The 18756-nt window shown below is 38.3% G+C and overlaps 1 protein-coding gene across 1 annotated transcript in view; it reads left to right on the forward strand.

The window, feature by feature from the left end:
* Positions 1-18756, forward strand: part of TLK1 (tousled-like kinase 1) — a 170758-nt gene that overhangs the window by 40853 nt on the left and 111149 nt on the right. The window contains exon 2 of the mRNA XM_011991939.1: positions 6612-6730. Within this exon, the coding sequence (XP_011847329.1) occupies positions 6612-6730 (119 nt within the window). The remainder of the gene's footprint in view (positions 1-6611; positions 6731-18756) is intronic.

An 18756-nucleotide genomic window follows, 5' to 3' on the forward strand; every position in this document is an offset into this window, starting at 1 on the left:
TGCTTTATATACTTCTCAAGCCGTCAAAGAAGTTAGATCGTCATTCCCACATGAATATGAGTGGACACATTTTCTAGTCTCAAACTATAGTTCCCACAGCATTTTTCAGAAGTTGACACAAATGCACAGAAAGTTTCGTATTTCAAAAATTTGTTTAATTTTGCAGTGGAGAAACTTTCTACCTAACCTTCAGTTGGAAGTAGTTAATCAGCACTGTGATGACATACTGAAAAGCAAATATCAGATGAAGAACCAATAGATAACTGCCTTCCCGGTAATGAATATGCTCAATTAAAATCATGATTGTGGGTTAATATCAATATTTGGCAATATCTGTTTCTGTTAAAAGACATTTTCAAAGACAAATACATACAATCGCATTACAGATCAATTTTTTTTTTTTTTTTTTTGAGATGGAGTCTGGCTCTCTCCCCCAGGCTGGAGTGCAGTGGCCGGATCTCAGCTCACTGCAAGCCCCGCCTCCTGGGTTCACGCCATTCTCCTGGCCAGGCCCCCGAGTAGCTGGGACTATAGGTGCCTGCCACCTCGCCCGGCTAGTTTTTTGTATTTTTTAGTAGAGATGGGGTTTCACCGTGTTAGCCAGGATGGTCTCGATCTCCTGACCTAGTGATCCGCCCGTCTCGGCCTCCCAAAGTGCTGGGATTACAGGCTTGAGCCACCGCGCCTGGCCATTTTTTTTTTTTTTAAAAAAGAAAAAGTGCTCTCATTCTGCACCCAGGCTGGAGTACAGTGGCACAATCATGACTCACTGCAAACCTGTAAGTCCCAGGCCCAAGTGCTCCTCCTACCTCAGCCTTCTGAGTAGCTGGGACCATAGGTACATACCACCACACCTTAGGTTTTATTTTATTTTTTTATTTTTGTAGAGACAGGGTCTCCCTATGTTGCCCAGGCTGGTCTTGAACTCTTGGGCTCAAACAATCCACCTGTCTTGGCTTCCCAAAGTGTTGTGATTACAGATGTGAACCACTGCGTTTAGCCTACAGATCAATATTAACAGATGAGGCCAGCCGTCGTGGCTCATGCTTGTAATCCCAGCACTTTAGAAGGCACAGGTGGGCTGATCACTTGAGATTAGGAGTTCAAAAACAGCCTGGCCAACATGTTGAAACCCCGTTTCTACTAAAAAAAAAAAATACGAAAATTAGCCAGGTGTAGTGGCATGTGTCTGTAATCCCAGCAACTTGGGAGGCTGAGGTGGGCGAATCTCTTCAACCCGGGAGGCGGAGGTTGCAGTGAGCCTAGATCGTGCCACTGCACTCCAGGCTGGGCAACAGAGCAAGACTCCGTCTCAAAACAAAATTTAACAGATGAGTATTTGTAATAGATTTTGATGATAGGAAACTCCAATTAAGTGAGGTTATTTGTTGAGGTGCTGTCTTCTCAAAAAGAATTTCCTTCTTTTCTTAGCAGACTTCTATTTAAAAAAAAAAATTTTGTGTGTGTGTGTGTGTGTGTATTTATTTATTTATTTTGTCATACATGGTCTTCTCTTGTCACCCAGGCTGGAGTGAAGTTGTGTGATCTCGGCTCACTGAAACCTCTACCTCCCGGGTTCAAGTGATTCTTGTGCCTCAGCCTCCTAAATAACTAGGATTACAGGCACCCACCACCACGCCTGGCTAATTTTTGTATTTTTAGTAGAGATGGGTTTTCACCATGTTGGCCAGGCTGGTCTTGAACTCCTGACCTCAAGTGATCCACCCTCAGCCTCCCAACGTGCTGGGATTATAGATGTGAGCCACTGCACCTGGCCTATTATAAAATATTATACTCATTATTGTATCTTGAATTTTGTCAATAAAAAGTTTGTAGAAATTGTTTCTGTATCCAGCCTGGGTGACAGAGTGTCTTAAAAAAAAAAAAAATGTTTCTGTCTTGTTATGTAAGTATCTATATGATTTTGCCTATTGGCCTGCAAAGACTAAAATATTTGTTGACTGGGCCCTTTACAGAAAAAGTTACAGATCCGTGTTCTACAGAAGTACTTCTGAAACATGAATATTTGTAGTAATTACTGGGGATCTTGTTAAGATGCAGATTCTGGTTTGGTTGGTTTCTGGAGGAACCCATGATTTTGCATTTCTTATAAGCATCTTGATGATACAGTTGCTGCTGGCTCATGCACTGTAGTTTGAGTAGCAAAGCTCTACTGTTTAGGATTAGCATTTGCTGAGCACCTATTACGTGCCAGGAATTACACCAGGGGCTCTTGCGTATATTGCCTCTTTAAAATATCTTATTAGGGCTCACGCCTGTAATCCCAGCACTTTGGGAGGCTGAGGTGGGCAGATCACGAGGTCAAGAGATCGAGACCATTCTGGTCAACATGGTGCATCCTGGCCAACATGGTGAAACCTCGTCTTTACTGAAAATACAAAAATTAGCTGGGCATGGTGGTGCGCACCTCAGGGGGCTGAGGCAGGAGAATCGTTTGAACCCAGGGGGCGGAGGTTGCAGTGAGCCGAGATCGCGCCACTACACTCCAGCCTGGTGACAGAGTGAGACTCCATCTAAAAAAGAAAAAGAAAAAAAAAAAACAAGAAAAAACTAATTAGAAGATGTTAAGAATTAAGGAAAGATTGTGCTTTTAAGAGTTTTTGGTTAGAAACCCATTGATGCTTGGGTGCATAATTTCCTGTAAGACTTCATGGAAGAGGGTTGAGGTCCTAGAGGAAGCTATACATCTGAGAAAAACAATAGGAAACAAAATATATTATTATTTACTGATCCAGATCAAAAGCAGGGCCTGATGCCCTCATCTTCCATGGTAAATTTCAGTGTGCCATCAACCAGTTATCAAGTCAAAGAGTAGGCATAGTATATAGCACATACATACTTTATACATATTTTCTTCCAATCTGTTGTTTGCCTTTTCATTTTGTAACCATGTTCTTTTGAACTAGCACCATTTTAAATTTTTGACGAAGTCCAATTTACTGAATTAAGAACTTGTAATTATTATTTGAGACAGATTCTTGCTGTGTCCCCCAGCCTGGAGTGCAGTGGCGCAATCGTGGCTCACTGCAGCCTCGACCTCCTTGGCTCAAGCAGTCCTCCCACCTCAGCTCCTTAGTACCTAGAACTACAGATGCGCACTGCCACACCCAGCTAATTTTTGTATTTTTGTAGAGATGGGGTTTTGCCATGTTGCGCAGGCTGATCTTGAACTCCTGGACTCAAGTGATTCTCTTGCCTTGGCCTCCCAAAGTGCTAGCCTGTAATTATTATTTTTTTAAAATTGTGGCAAAATGTAAAATTTACCATGTTAACTATTTTTAAATGTAAAGTTCAGTGGTATTAAGTACATTCACATTGTTGTGCTACCATCACCACTCTTCATCTGTAGAAATTTTCCGTCTTCCCCAGCTGAAACTCTGTACCCATTAAATACTAACTTCCCATTCCACCACACCCACTAGCCCCTGGCAACCACCTTTTGTGACTGACTTATTTTACTTAGCATAGTATCTTCAGAGTTCTCCTGTTGTAGCATGCCCCCACATTTTCTTCATTTTTCCGGCTGAATAATATTCCATTGTATGTAGATACCACATTTTGTTTATCCATTCATCTGTTGATAGCCACTTGGATTGCTTCTACCTTTAGGCTAATGTGAATAGTGCTGCTGTAAACATGTTTGTACAAATACCTGTTTTAGCCATTGCTTTTGCTTGTATTGGTTATATACTCAGAAGTGAAATTGCCGGATCATATGGTAATTCAGTATTTCATTTTTTGAGGAACTGCTATACTGTTTTGCACAGTGGCTGCACCATTTTATGTTCTCAGCAGCAATGCACAAGGATTCCAATTTCTCCACATCCTCACTAGCACTTGTATATTTGGGTTTTAGTTTTTGATAACAGCCATCCTAATGGTTATGAAGTGGTATCTCACTGTGATTTTGATTGGCATTTCCCTCATGATTAATGTTGACCATCTTTTCATCTGCTTATTGGTCGTTTGCACACCTTCTTTGGAAAAATTTCTATTCCAGTCTTTTGTCCATTTTTTGGTTGGGTTTTTTGTTACTGAGTTGTAGAAGTTCTTTATATATTCTGGGTATCAATCCTTTGTCAGATACGTAATTTTCAGATTTCCATTCTGTGGGTTGCTATCTCACTCTGTTGATTATGCCTTTTAGGTGCAAAAGTTTTAAATTTTGATTAAGTCCAACTTACCCATTTTTATTCCTTCCTTCCTCCCTCCCTCCCTCCCTGTCACCCAGGCTGGAGTGCAGTGGTGCGACCTTGGTTCGCTGCAGCCTTTGCCTCCCAGGTTCAAGTGAGTCTTGCCTCAGCCTCCTGAGTAACTGAGATTACAGGCACACACCACCATGCTCGGCTAATTTTTTTGTATTTTTAATAGAGACGGGGTTTCACCATGTTGGCCAGGCTGGTCTTGAACTGCTGACCTCAAGTGATCTGCTGGCCTTGGCCTCCCAAAATGCTGGGATTTCAGGCATGAGCCTCTGCAGTTGGCCCTATTTTTTCTTTAGTTGCCTGTGCTTTTGGTGCTAGATGAAAGAAACCAGTGCTAAATTGAATGCCACGAAACTTTCTCCATATGTTTTCTTCTAAGAGTTAGAAAGTTTTAGGTCTTATATTCAGGCATTTGATCCATTTTGAGTTAATTTTTGTATATGGTTAAAGTAAGGATCCAACTCAGTTTGTTTGCTTGTGGATATCCAGTTTTCCCTGCACCATTTGTTGAAAAAACTGATCTTTCCCCACTGAATGGTGTTGGTGTTCTTACTGAAAATCATTTCACGTGAGGGTTTGTTTTCTGGTCTCTCTGTTTTATCCCATTGATCTATGTATGTATGTATGTCTGTCTTTATGCCAGTACCATGTTCTTATTTTTTAAATGTGATTTAATGTTTTCAAAATAGTCCTGTGCCAGGGAAGGATTGATAGTTTTTTATAAAGCAAAACTTCAGTAGATTGTAAGTTTCAGTGCCAAGCTTAAGACTTGACAGACCTGGCATATAATAGGTGTTTGATTTGAGAATCATGTTTGAAGCCAAAGGAGGTCTGAAAAGAAAACAGAAGGCCATGGGGAATATTTGCAGTTAAGAGAGAACAAGAAGGTGATGAGGGGAACAGGTGTAGCTGAATTATGAAAACTAGAACTGTTTATGTTTTTGCTTTGGTTTTTCCTCTCAATAAAGGAATAATATACAGTTTCTGATGTAATAGCAAGAAGAGAAAAAATGGAAGCATTGATGATACTAAGGATGATGTGGTTATAAACCAGTTTAAGGGAAGAATTAAATGATAGCACAATAAAATTGAAGCTATGGTAGATTTCTAAAAAGACATAAGCGAGGGCAGAAGGAGACAAGGAGTGAGCAGATGCCAGAGAGGTAGGGTACTTGTGAATACAAGATTTCTTAGATGTCAAGAAGGAATGAGGTCAAAAGCAAGTGTTAAAGGCTTTAGCTTTTTAGAGGGATTTACTTCTTTTTTTGAGCTAGAGGAAGTAGACAGGGGAAGGTATATTTTCAGGTACAGGGATCCAAATAAGCATGAAAGAGTGGCCACCATCCATCTAGTCCTTTGTCCAGGTGAGGATAAAAAGTAAGAAAGGCAATTTCAAAAGATAAGATCTATAGGAATAGTTGTTAACCTTTAGGAGAGGAATGTCAGGATGTGTGGAAGGGGGCTAGTATAGTTCAAAAATGTTCCCCAAGTCATTCCGGATTCTGGCAATATCCTTACCTGCTCTCTTTGAGAGCCATTCATTTATGTCGCTTCTAGGGTTTTTGTCAGAATTAGCAGACTTAGATAAAGTAATTTTTAAGAATTTGTTTGAACTTTATCTAGAATTTGGAGTGCTTTAGTCTGCGTAATAACAGTAACATCAGGGTGTTAAATTTTTCCCCTTAATTTTCACGGTGGTTGTTTAATAATAAGTGTTACTTCAGTCATCTGTATGTATGATAAACGTGTCTGTGTTTCATTTACCTGATGGAAACCTAAAACTCAACCACACAAAAAATCTTAAGGATTGTGACAGTAATAAAACAGTTCTTTATAGTTTAAAATGTAGTTATATAAGATATACATAAAATAATTAAGTGATAATGTCATATAGTTACAATTCTGGGTATGCTTAGAATAGGGAGGTTACATTAAGAGAGTAGTATTTTTTAAACTATGGACCCATAGTCCATTATTGGTTTATGAAATCAATTTAATTGCTATTTACTACTGTCACCCCACCCTTTTTTAAATGGACTGGAATAGACTAGAAAATAGTTGTTGTACAGGACTCTTACTACTGCATTGCAGTAAGATTAGGTATTCTGTGAAACTTTTAAATATATGAATGTTTGTAACTGTGTATGAATTAGATGGAAAATACATTTCTTTCTGTGAGTTGCAGCCAAAAGTGTTGGAAATCCATTGTAGGATGTTTTGAGAAGTTGATGTGTGCATTTAAAAATAAAGTCTCTCAATTTCATCTGCTTGTAGCATTCCTAAATTTTTAACGTCTTAACTAATCACATATATATATTTGTGTAAGTATAAAGTATACACACATACATATATATGTGTACATATGTATATTTTTTTTCTTAATAGGTGCAATGGATGAGCTTCATAGTCTGGATCCAAGAAGGCAAGAGTTATTGGAAGCTAGATTTACTGGAGTTGCAAGTGGGAGCACTGGGAGTACGGGCAGTTGCAGTGTTGGAGCTAAAGTGAGCAAAATTTTCATCTTTATTTGACAGTCTTTCTTTGTATTAAATGGTCTAAAATAGTATGTAAAGGATTCCTACATATGTGCTTAACAGCAAATGTAACTTTTATAATGTATAGAATAAGATCAGTGTTCATAAACCTGTTTTGAATATAGTATACCATATTTCAGGGGCATTAGGCATTATGTTATAATACAGCATAATATGTTTCAGGGATAAAAAGGAGATCGGTAGATTGTACTGCCGGTCTCCCACAATGTACTTCCTTACCCTACCTGCCCTTATTATCCATGGTCCTATCTGTACATCTAATCCACTGTTTCTAATTGCTGCATAAAACTTTAATAGCGTATATCTTTTAGGCCAGGAGTCCTCAACCCTGGGCCGAGGACCAGTGCTAGTCCTGTTAGGAACCTGGCCGCACAGCAGGAGGTGAGCGGCAGGAGAGTGAGCAGTACTGCCTGAGCTCCACCTCCTGTTAGATTTGGTGGTGTTAGGTTCTCATAGAAGCATGAACTCTATTGTGAATTGCGCATATGCGAGGGATCCAGGTTGTGCACTCCTTATGAGAATCTAATGCCTGATCTGAGGTGGAATAGTTTCATCTCTAAACCATTCCCCACCCCACCCCACCCCCTATTTTTCATTGAAAAATTGTCTTCCACGAAATCGATCCTGGGTGCCAAAATGGTTCGGTATCTTTGTGTTCAGCCTTTCAGTGATAGACCCAGATTGTCTACCTCAAACTGTGATGAGTTTTCATGTACTTGGGCTCTTACGGACCTTTGTGACCATTTATGTAGAATGTATTCCCAAGAGCACAATTGCTAGATCATAGGGTATGTGTAGACTAAAATTGGATAAATAGAAGGTTGCTGTTCAGAACAGTTGTACTAATCTGCATTTTCAGCGGAGTGCATGAGTATTTCTGTATTTCCATATCGCAGAAACACTTGACACCATCCACATTCCTCATCATTTAAGTATAAAATATCTTTTTGTTTTACTTGTACCATCAATTATTTTGAGAATTTCTTCTTCTTCTTCTTCTTCTTTTCTTTTTTTTTTGAGGGAGTCTCACTCTGTCGCCCAGGCTGGAGTGCAGTGGCACGATCTCATCTCACTGCAACCTCCGCCTCCCAGGTTCAAGTGATTATGATTCTCCTGCCTCAGCCTCCCAAATAGGTGGGATTACAGGTGCCCACCCCCACGCCTAGCTAATTTTTAGTAGAGACAGGGTTTCACCATGCTGGCCAGGCTGGTCTTGAACTCCTGACCTCAGGTGATGCCCACTCACCTCGGCCTCCCAAAGTGCTGGCCTTACAGGTGTGAGCCACCACGCTCGGCCTATTTTGAGTATTTCTTTGTATGCTTGTTAACTTGTTGGGAGTCTTAGAAATTATTTTAATTCTTTGTCTGTTTTTATATTAATATTACTTTCTTTTTTGAACTGATTTTCCCATGTTCCATGTATATTCTACATGTTGATTTCTTGTTGACTTCATGCATCATAAGTAACTTCTCCCACTTTGTCATATGTCTCTTACTTTGTTCATGGTCTCTGTTGAACTGGAGTTGTGTGAATTCATAGCACATTGAACTTTCTAAATTTGTTGTAATCAGTCTCACCAATTTTTTGCCTTACGGTTTATACCTCCGAAGTTTTGACTAACCCTTGGTATTTAACAAAAATAAACATCACCATTAACCATTTGGGTCAAATGGACCGTTTTGTATTTTTATATTTATAAGTTATTTTACTACTAATTTATAGACACAGGAATAAAAGTATTATGAAAAACAACTTTATTAGATATTTTAATAAGAATTACATTGCACACCTCTTTGTATCAAGTAAATTTTGGCTCACAAACATAAAAAATGAAAGAATACTGTGATATGTCCTTTGAGCATAATGAGGTGGTCCAGAATATGGTTGCAGAATATTATATGATGTAGTCCTTATTGCGTTTTCTTTTTTTCCTTATAAATATATTGTTCAATTCATTGATTCTTGAATTTGAGAAAATTCATCTAGGTTTATGTTATCTGATTATCTGGGATTTTACAAATAGTATCACCACCATCAGCTTCAGAGTCTAGACATGCTACTGTTGGTGTTTATTTTCTGATTCATCTAATAATTGTAAGATGTATTCCTCTGTCATTTTCTTCTCTTAGCCATCGTGGGTGGAAAATGAAAATTTTTGAATTCTTTGGTGGAGTCAGTGAAAGCCAAGATTAGACTACAAAGATGGTATTCTAGTGTTTCAAAAATATTCTTAAAAGATGAAGCAAGGTGAAAGATGATGCAGTACTTGAAAGATAATGGAAGGCAAGAAGAAAATTGAAAGATGATTTATTTTACTATTGCACCATCCTTGTAGGTTATTAAATCTGTATTTTTCTGTTTCCATAACAAACGAAGTAAACTTAGGTGTTTAAAACAACACAAATTTACTATAGTTTTGTAGGTTAGAAGTCTATTACTAGTTTTATGGGCTAAAATCAAGGTGTTTATAGGTCTGTAATCCTTTGTGGAGGCTTAAGGGGAGGGTCAGTTTCCTTGCCTTTTTTAGTTTCTTCTTTTTTTTTCCCCCTCTGAGACAGGGTCTGGCTCTGTCACTCAGGCTGGAGTGCAGTGGGGTGATCTCGGCTCACTGCACCTTCTGCCTCCCGGGGTCAGGTGATTCTCCCACCTTAGCCTCCCCAGTAGCTGGCACTACAGGTATGTGCCACCATGCCCAGCTAATTTTTGTATTTTTAGTAGTGAAGAGGTTTCACCTTGTTGCCCAGGCTGGTCTTGAATACCTGGGCTCAGGTGATTTGCCCACCTCGGCCTCCCAAAGTGTTGGAATACAGCTATGAGCCACTGCACCTGGCCACCTTTTTTGGTTTCTAGAGGCTGCTGTGTTCTTTGGCTTGGCTATTCCTCCAGTTTCAAAGCCAACAACAGCCCATCTCCTTGACCATTCTTCCAAAGTCACATCTCTGACAACAGTCTGGAATGGTTGGGTCTCTACTTTTATGTACTGATGTGATTAGAGTAGACCAACCCGGATAATCTGGGATAATCTTCCCCAACTCAAAAGCCTTACCCTTAGTCACTTCTGCAGAGTCCTTTTTTTGCCATGTTAAGGTAATATAGTCTCAGGCTCTGGGATTTAGGGCGTGTGTATCATTGGGGAAATTATTCTGCCTACCATACACCATCATTCTTCATTTTTTTCTTTGATTTTTTATTTTGTTTTTTAGTATAGTTGGGAATAATTGATGAAAATAATAAGTAATGATGAAGTAATTCCTAGTATGTGATAAATTCAAAATATAGGAAAAATAAGATCTGTGAAATTCCATAATATATTTTAGATTTATGAAAGGGTCCATTTGACATCTGATACTTGCAAGATAGAATGAGTTTTATTCTATTAACAATAAATATAATTTTTGTTTTTTGGGTGATCCCTAAGAATAAAAGTCCTCAAATATCAGTCTTTACAAATACTTAGAATGGCTCAAAAAAGAAATTCAAAAACTAAAAATTGATCTCATAGACCTTGATGGTATTCTAATTGTTAAAAACTGCTTCTCCATCCCTGGGCCATAAAGATATTCTACAGTTTCTGTTATTAATTTTGTAGGTTTACTGTCATACTTGCTCTGTAATCCATCTAGGGTCCACCTTTTATATAGTATTGGTAGTGATCCAGTTTTATTTTTCTCCATCTAGTGAACAAGTTTTCTCCACAGTGCTTCTTAAATCATCTTTTTTTTTTAGTGATTTGTGATGCCATCTTTATCATACATATGACTTACATAATTAACACATATGATTTACATATATTTGATAAGTGTATGTGGGCCGGGTGTGGTGGCTCATGCCTATAATCCCAGCACTTTGGGAGGCCGAGGCCGGTGGATCACTCGAGATCAGGAGTTCAAGACTAGCCTGGTGAACATGGTGAAACCCCATCTCTACTAAAAAATACAAAAAATTAGCTGTGCATGGTAGCAGGTGCCTGTAATTCCAGCTACTCGGGAGGCTGAGGCAGGAAAATTGCTTGAACCCAGGAGATGGAGGTTGCAGTGAGCTGAGATCGCGCCTTTGCACTCCATCCTGGGTGACGAGAATGAGACTCCATCTCAAAAAAAGAAAAAAAGAAAGTATATGTGGTTGCCATGTATATATAGGATATAGGTTTGTCTCTGAAATGTCTCTGATGTCCCAGTGGTCTGTGTTCTTGTGCTCCAATATCACGTTAAAAATACTATCATATTTTGGTATGTCTTTTTTATATGGTAGAGTAAAATCTCTTGTTTACTCATTTTCTAGGGTTGACTTTGTTCTTGATGGATCTTTAGTCCTTCATAAAATTTAAGCATCTCTATATTCTTGATAGCATTTGCGAATTCTTCTATTGTAGCTTTTTTGTGTCTTTTTCCTTAAAATATTCGAATGTAATTCTAATTTTGAATGCATTCAATTTGTACATTACTTTAGAGACTACTAGCATCTTTGTAAGATTAGGTTATCCTATTTAAGTACATGAAATGTCTCCCTGTTTATTCAGTTCTCCCCATAGACTTCTTAGGAATTTTTGGCTATTAGATCCTTTAAAGTTTGTTGTTAATCTGTTTTTAATTATATTTTCTAGTTGATTATTGCTGGCTTAGGATGCTTTTAATTTTTATAGTTTGGTCTTGTATCTGGCAGTTTTGCTGTTGTTCTCTTTTATTGTTTGTAATGGTTTGTTGGTTCTGTAGATTTAAGAGAAATAATTATCTTCCAAAAATGATAGTTTAATCTCTTATACCTTAAATATGTATTTTTTCCTTATCTTGGTCATGACCTTGAATGCTGTGTCTTGTTCTTGCCTTGAAAGAGGAATTGTCTGAAGTTTCTTCATTAAGCGTAATGTTTGCTCTAGGTTTCAGTTATGTAACTATGCCCAAATTAAAGAAGAGCTTTTTTATTCCTGGTTAGTTAAGGAGATTTTGTTTGTTTTAAAAATTATAAATAGTTTTGAACTTAGGAAAGTCTATTTTCAGTGTTGATTAAAAGACTCAGGTTTTTCTCCTTTGGATTATTAATATGATAATCTAATAGATTCTTAAAATGTTGAACCTTGTTTGCATTTCTGGGATAAACCATACTTGATATGATGTACTATTTAAAAAACACTTACCAGGCCAGGTGTGGTGGCTCACACCTGTAATCCCAGCACTTTGGGAGGCCGAGGTGGGCAGATCACGAGGTCAGGAGTTTGAGACCAACCTGGCCAATATGGTGAAACCCTGTCTCTACTAAAAATACAAGAATTAGCTGGGCATGGTGGTGTTCACCTGGGGGCCCAACTACTCGAGAGGCTGAGGCAGGAGAATTGCTTGAACCCGGCAGGCGGAGGTTGCGGTGAGCCAAGATCGTGCCACTGCACTCCAGCCTGGGCCACAGAGCGAGACTGTCTCAAAATAAACCAAAACCAACCAACCAACCAACCAAAGAAAACCCCACCATTTATTGGATTTAATACATGATTAATTATTTAGGATTTTTACATACATGCTTTAAGAGAAATGAATGTGCCAACTGGAAGAATGTAGTTCAGTGAGTTTTGACAAATGTATACACTTATGTAATCTACATTCCTCTGAAGATACAGAACATTTTCATTACCCTACCATATCTGGTTTATAATTCACTATCACATTAGCCTTACAAAATGAACTGGGCCCCTTTCATTATTTTTGGTTTTTTCGGCATCCTGTATATGATAGGAAATGTTCATGAGAATATGAGTAGACACTTGTAAAACTGTCTTGGCCTGGAGTTTGTTTAGAATGGAGACTTTTTTTTTTTTTTTTTTGAATACAGGGGCTCACTTGTCACCCAGGCTGGAGTGCAGGGGTGTGATCTTGGCTCACTGCAACTTATGCTTCCCAGGCTCAAACAGTCCCTCCATCTCAGCCTCCCAAGTAGCTGGGACTACAGGCGCTTGCACCACGACACTCGGCTAGTTTTTTGTTGTTGCTGGACTTTTTTTTGTAGAGACCAGGTTTTATCACGTATCCAAACTTATCTCAAACTCTTGACTGAAGCGATCCACCTGTCTTGGACTCTCAACGTGCTGGGATTATAGGTGTGAGCCACTGTGCTCAGCCAGGGAGATCTTTTACTGTCATTTTAATTTCTTTTTTTTTTTTTGAGACGGAGTCTCGCTCTGTCGCCCAGACTGGAGTGCAGTGGCACGATCTGGGCTCACTGCAACCTCCACCTCCCAGGTTCACGCCATTCTCCTGCCTCAGCCTCCCGAGTTGCTGGGACTGCAGGCACCCGCCACCACGCCTGCCTAATTTTTTTTGTATTTTTAGTAGAGACGGGGTTTCACCGTGTTAGCCGGGGTGGTCTTGATCTCCTGGCCTCGTGATCCGCCCGCCTCGGCCTCCCAAAGTGCTGGGATTACAGGCGTGAGCCACCGCAACCGGCCTAATTTCTTTAATATTTAGTTCATTAATTCATTTCATGTAAGCTTTTAAACTTATTAGTATATATTTATAATACTTTTAAAAACCTCCTTTGTTACTTTCTTCATATTCTCCTTTTCTGTTCATTCTTGCCAGAACTTTGTTTAATGAATATTTCAAATAAACAAATTTTTGTTTTAATGTTTTTCACTTTTTTTCTTCTCCCTTTTCCCCAGTGATTTCTGCCTTCATAATTTACTTGTTATTTTGGATTTGCTTCTGTGGCTCTTCTTCCAGCTATTGAATTGAATGTTTAGTTTATTTACTTGTATATAGATGTAATTAACATACAATAAAATACGTAGCTCTTATGTGTTTGGTTATGGAACTTTCTCCCCACGGTTTTTATTAAGGTATAATTATCAATTAGTAAAATTACCCTTTTTTTTACTGTATAGTTCTGTTGTAAGATTTGACAAATGTATATAATTGCATAACCACCATCACAATTAAGATATTAAATAGTTTATTTCACCAAAATATTTTCCCATACCCCTTTGTAGTCAATCCTCTAGGTTGCCTCTGGCAACCACTGATCTGTTTTCTGTTCTTTTAGTTTAGGTTTTTAAGAAATGTTATATAAATGGGTACATATTGCAATATGTACCTTTTTGAGTGTGGCTTCTTTTAACTTAGCATAATGCCTTCATTTGAGATTGATCCATGTTGTTGGATGTTGGACCCTTTTGAATACTAAATAGTATTCTGCTGTATGAAGATAAACACTTCTTTGTAGTCCATTTTCTGTTTATTTTTTGAGACAGAGTCTTGCTCTGTTGCCCAACTGGAGTGCAGTGGCACAATCTTGTCTCACTGCAACCTCCACTTCCCGGGTTCAAGTGATTCTTGTGCCTCAGCCTCCCGAGTAGCTGGGATTACAGGCATGTGCCCCCATGCCCAGCTAATTTTTGTATTTTTAGTAGAGAAAGGGTTCACCCTGTTGGTCAGGCTGGTCTCAACTCCTGACCTCAAGTAATCCGCCTGCCTTGGCTTCCCCAAAGTGCTGGCATTATAGGCATGAGCCATCGCGCCTGGCCTTTTTAGTCCGTTTTCTAGATGAGGAACATTTGTGTTGTTTTCAGTGTTTTGATAATTAGGAATAAAGGTATTGTAACCATTTGCGTATTCAACCTCCTGAGCTCAAGTAATCCTCCCAACTCAGCCTCCCAAGAAGCTGGGACCACAGGTGTGCACCGCCACGCCTGGCTAATGTTTTGAAGAGATAGGGTTTCATCATGTTGCCCTTAGATTTGGAAATTGTTTAGTGTAAGTAATACAAAAAACAAAATATAGAACACTTCCATCCCTCCAGAGTTGTCTTCTGCCCCTTTCCAGTCAGTTCCCTCTTGTCAAACCCTTTCCCCCAGCTCTTATCTAATTTTTGTCACTACACTGCCTGTACTTGGATTCCATATACAGTAAATGAAAGTATGTAGTATATTCTTTTGTGTCTGGCATCCTTTATTTAACATAGTATTTTTGAGATTTATCCACGTTGTTGCTGTTTTAGTAGTTAATTCTTTTTGTTGATGAATAGAATTCCATTGTGTGAATATACCACAGTTATGCATTTAGTAGAGTGGTATTTGGATGTTTTCATTTTGCCTGTTATAAGTAAGATTACGATAAACATTTTGGTACAAATGTTTTGGTAACATGTTTTCATTTCTCTTGGGAAGATACTTAGCTGGATAGATGTATATTTAACTTGATAAGAAACTGCCAGATTTCCAAAGTGTTTGTACCTGTATAAAAACTTTGTTCTGCATCCTCCGTGACATTTTGTTGTGATTCTTTTTCATTTTAGTGTAGTGGGTGTGAAGTAATATCAGCTCGTTTATTTTAACTTTTCTTGTTTCTTGATTAATGCTACCCCTCCAAGAACTGCTGTTGTAACTGTTCCGTAAGTTTTGATAGGTGCTATTTTAATTAATGTTCAGATCTGTATATTTCATAATTACCTTTGTTTCCTTTTTAACACAAGGGTTATTAATACAGGATATTTTGAGCTATCTTTTGTTATGGATTTTCAATCTGTTGCATTACAGTTGGAAAGTAGTTTGTATGACATCAGTCCCTGAATGTGCCTCATTTTAGAAACATTTCATATCTGATAGCTCTTAATTGTATTTGTTCAGATCTTAAGACATCTCCTTGTATTGTCAACTTGGTGTATCTTTTTCTGAAGGAGGTGTGTTAAAATATTTAACTGATGATTCATGTATATCTACTTGCCATTCGTTTTTGCTTGATACATTTTGAGGCAGTATTTTTACATGTGTATCTCTTGTTCTATTCTTTTTATGACTGTACACTACTTACTGTTAACTTTAGCTTTCTTTTGGATATTTGTTTTAGGTATATAGTTTTCTATTTTATTTTTGCTCTCTTTAAATGTGTTTCTTGGGGCTGGGAGTAGTGGCTCATGCCTGTAGTCCCAGCACTTTGGGAGGCCAAGGCAGGTGGATCACTTGAGCCCAGGAGTTCAAGACCAGCCTGGGCAACATGATGAAACCCTATCTCTTCAAAACATTAGCCAGGCGTGGTGGTGCGCACCTGTGGTCCCATCTTCTTGGGAGGCTGAGTTGGGAGGATTACTTGAGCTCAGGAGGTTGAGACTGCAGTGAGCTGAGATCATGCTACTTCACTCCAGCTTGGACGACAGAGTGAGACCCTGTCTCATTAAAAAAAAAATAAATACATGTATTTCTTGTAGACATCATACGCTTTTTGATACAATAGGAGCATTCAACTCTTAAATGGTGAGTTTTGTTTATTACATTTTTTGTAATTATTATTTTCTGACTCGGTTCTGCTATCTGTTGCCTAATGTCGTCTTCTTGTACTTTATGCGTTTTCCATTGGACAAATGTGAATTTTTTTTCTTGATGTTTTAAAGTTACATATTCTATTTGTAGTGTTATGACAGTATACTCAGTATAGTATATGAGTGTAGAGTGTCATTGTAACACCAAAAATGCTCTTTCAAACTGCATTCCTGTGGGTTTTTTCCCTTTAAGATTTTTTTTACTACTCTTTACTTTGAAAATAATCTATACCTATAGATAAGTTGAAAATGTAGTATAAAGAATGCCATCATATTCTTTATCTAGATTTAAAAGATGTAAACAGTTTTGCTTAATTTGTGTTCATGTACATCTTTACCATCTTTCTCTGGTGTTGCTGTGGTCTCCTGGCTGCTGCTGTGTTTTTTTTTTGTTTTTTTTTTTTTTCTTTGAGAGAGGGGTCTCACTCTGTCACCCAGGCTGGAGTGTGGTGACACAATCTTGGCTCACTGCAGCCTCTGCCTCCCAGGCTCAAGTGATCCTCTTGCCTAAGCCTCCTGAGTAGCTTGGACAATAGGCAAGTGCCACCATGCCTGGCTAAGTTTTTTGTATTTTTTTTAGAGATGAGTCTCACTATGTTGCCCAGGCTGGCATTTAACTCCTGGGCTCAAGCAGTCTGCCCACCTTGGCCTCCCAGAATGCTGGGATTACAGGCATGAGCCTCTGTGCCTGACCAGCTCCTTTTTTTAATTCAGTTGTTATAATTCATTATTGTCTTTGAAATTCAGATTGTCCCAAATTTGGCCAGTGGAAACTCCTTCACATGGTCACTTTAGAGATCTTTTATCAGTCTTTGGTTTTCAGACACAAGACATTTCTGGCTTACCTCATCCATTTCTGCGTTGAATATGAGCAGACATTCTCCAAGGATTCCTGGTTCATTTTAGTGAATAATGGTACTTAGGAACCAACATCTAGGTGCTAGTTATGCTTGTTGTTATAATACATAATAGTCTCTTAGAAGAATGCCAGCTAATATAGAATCAGAACACTCATCATTTGGCATCCCCAATGTAATTATTAAGGCAAGGATCATCAATGGATGCTAATACCATTTAGTAAAATGTTTTCAAGAGCAGTATACTTACAAAGTCCTAATGTTTTACCCCATAGATTAGTTATTACAAAAGAGAAATGTGTTTAAAATGGACACCATTTCTCACCACCATAATAATCAAGATCAGACTTTTCATTGGCATATTATCTCAGAGAATCTGACATTGTATGTGCCTCCTAAGGTGGTGCGGTAGGAGTTACACAAATCACCTCTGTTTTTAATGCTGGAAATATTTGATTTGAATTTAATTATGAGACAACACTCCTGGGACACTGCTAGACAACTGGCCTGGACTCATTAAAGTATTCAGTGCCTTAAAGAACAAAGAGAGGTAAATGGAATTGTTGTAGATTGAATGAGGCTAAAGAGACATAGCAATCAGATGTAGTGTGTGAATCTGAATCCTGATTTGCTCCCGGACTGGGGGAAAACAGTTATAAAGGACATTTTTGTGACAATAGGGGAAATTCGAGTATAGGTGTATGTTGGATGAAGATACTGAATTAACGTTGGTTTTACTCTTTTGTCTTTTGGGTAAGTTGTAATTTTAAAAATTGATTTAAGAGCAAATATGGGTGAAGCTACAGAATGTATGACAGTTGTGACCAATGACTCCTGTAATGTTTAGAGTGATGATGATAATGTGCTTGTGAGATGCAGTATTATTAGGCAAATTTTAATAATAGTAGCATCAAGAGTTTGTAATTTGGAAGTAAAAACTAGAATCTAAGGATCAAATTGCTGGTAGCGACGGTGCTCTAGGAGAGAGGGGCAGGGAGAAAGGTAAATACCTTATCTAGGAGTATTGATTTATCCATAGAGAAAATTAGAGCAGTATATTTGCTGAAAGCAAGAAAGTGAGCACCAGCAACAGATACTGTACATAGAAGCTTCGTTTTTTGTTTTTCTGCTTTTATTGTTTTTAATTGATAGAGTAATTGTACATATTTATGGAGTACAGTGTGGTATAACATGTATAGACAATGTGTAATGATCAGATCAGGGTAACAAGCATATCTGTCATCACTTCAAACATTTATCATTTCTTTGTGATGGAAACATTCAAAATCTGCTCTTCCAGCTATTTGAAGATATACAATAAATTGTTGTTAATTATAGTCTTCCTATAGTGCTATAGAACACTAGGACTTACTCTTGCTTTCCAGCCGTACTTTTATATTCATTAATCAACTGTTGGCTGTCCCCTCCCGCCTACTCTTCCCTGCCTCTATTCTGTTCTCTACTTACAAGATCAGCCTTTTTGGTTTCTGCATATGAGTGAGAACATGCAGTATTTATCTTTCTGTGCCTGGCTAATTTCACTTAACAATGTCCTCCAAGCTCATCAATGTTGCTGTGAATGAGAGAAATTTTTTTAATGATGAGATAGTATTCCATTGTGTATGTATACCAGATTTTCTTTATCCATTTGTCTGTTGATGGACACTTAGATTGATTCCATACTTCAGCTATTATGAATCATGTTACAGTAAACATGGGAATGCAGGTATCTCTTCAGCATATTGATTTCCTTTCCTTTGGGTATACCCAGTAGTAGGATTGCTGGATCTGGTAGTTCTATCTTGTTTTTAAGGAACCTC

The sequence above is a fragment of the Mandrillus leucophaeus genome, unplaced genomic scaffold (genome assembly GCF_000951045.1).
Source record: "Mandrillus leucophaeus isolate KB7577 unplaced genomic scaffold, Mleu.le_1.0 Scaffold40, whole genome shotgun sequence".
Taxonomy (NCBI): domain Eukaryota; kingdom Metazoa; phylum Chordata; class Mammalia; order Primates; family Cercopithecidae; genus Mandrillus; species Mandrillus leucophaeus.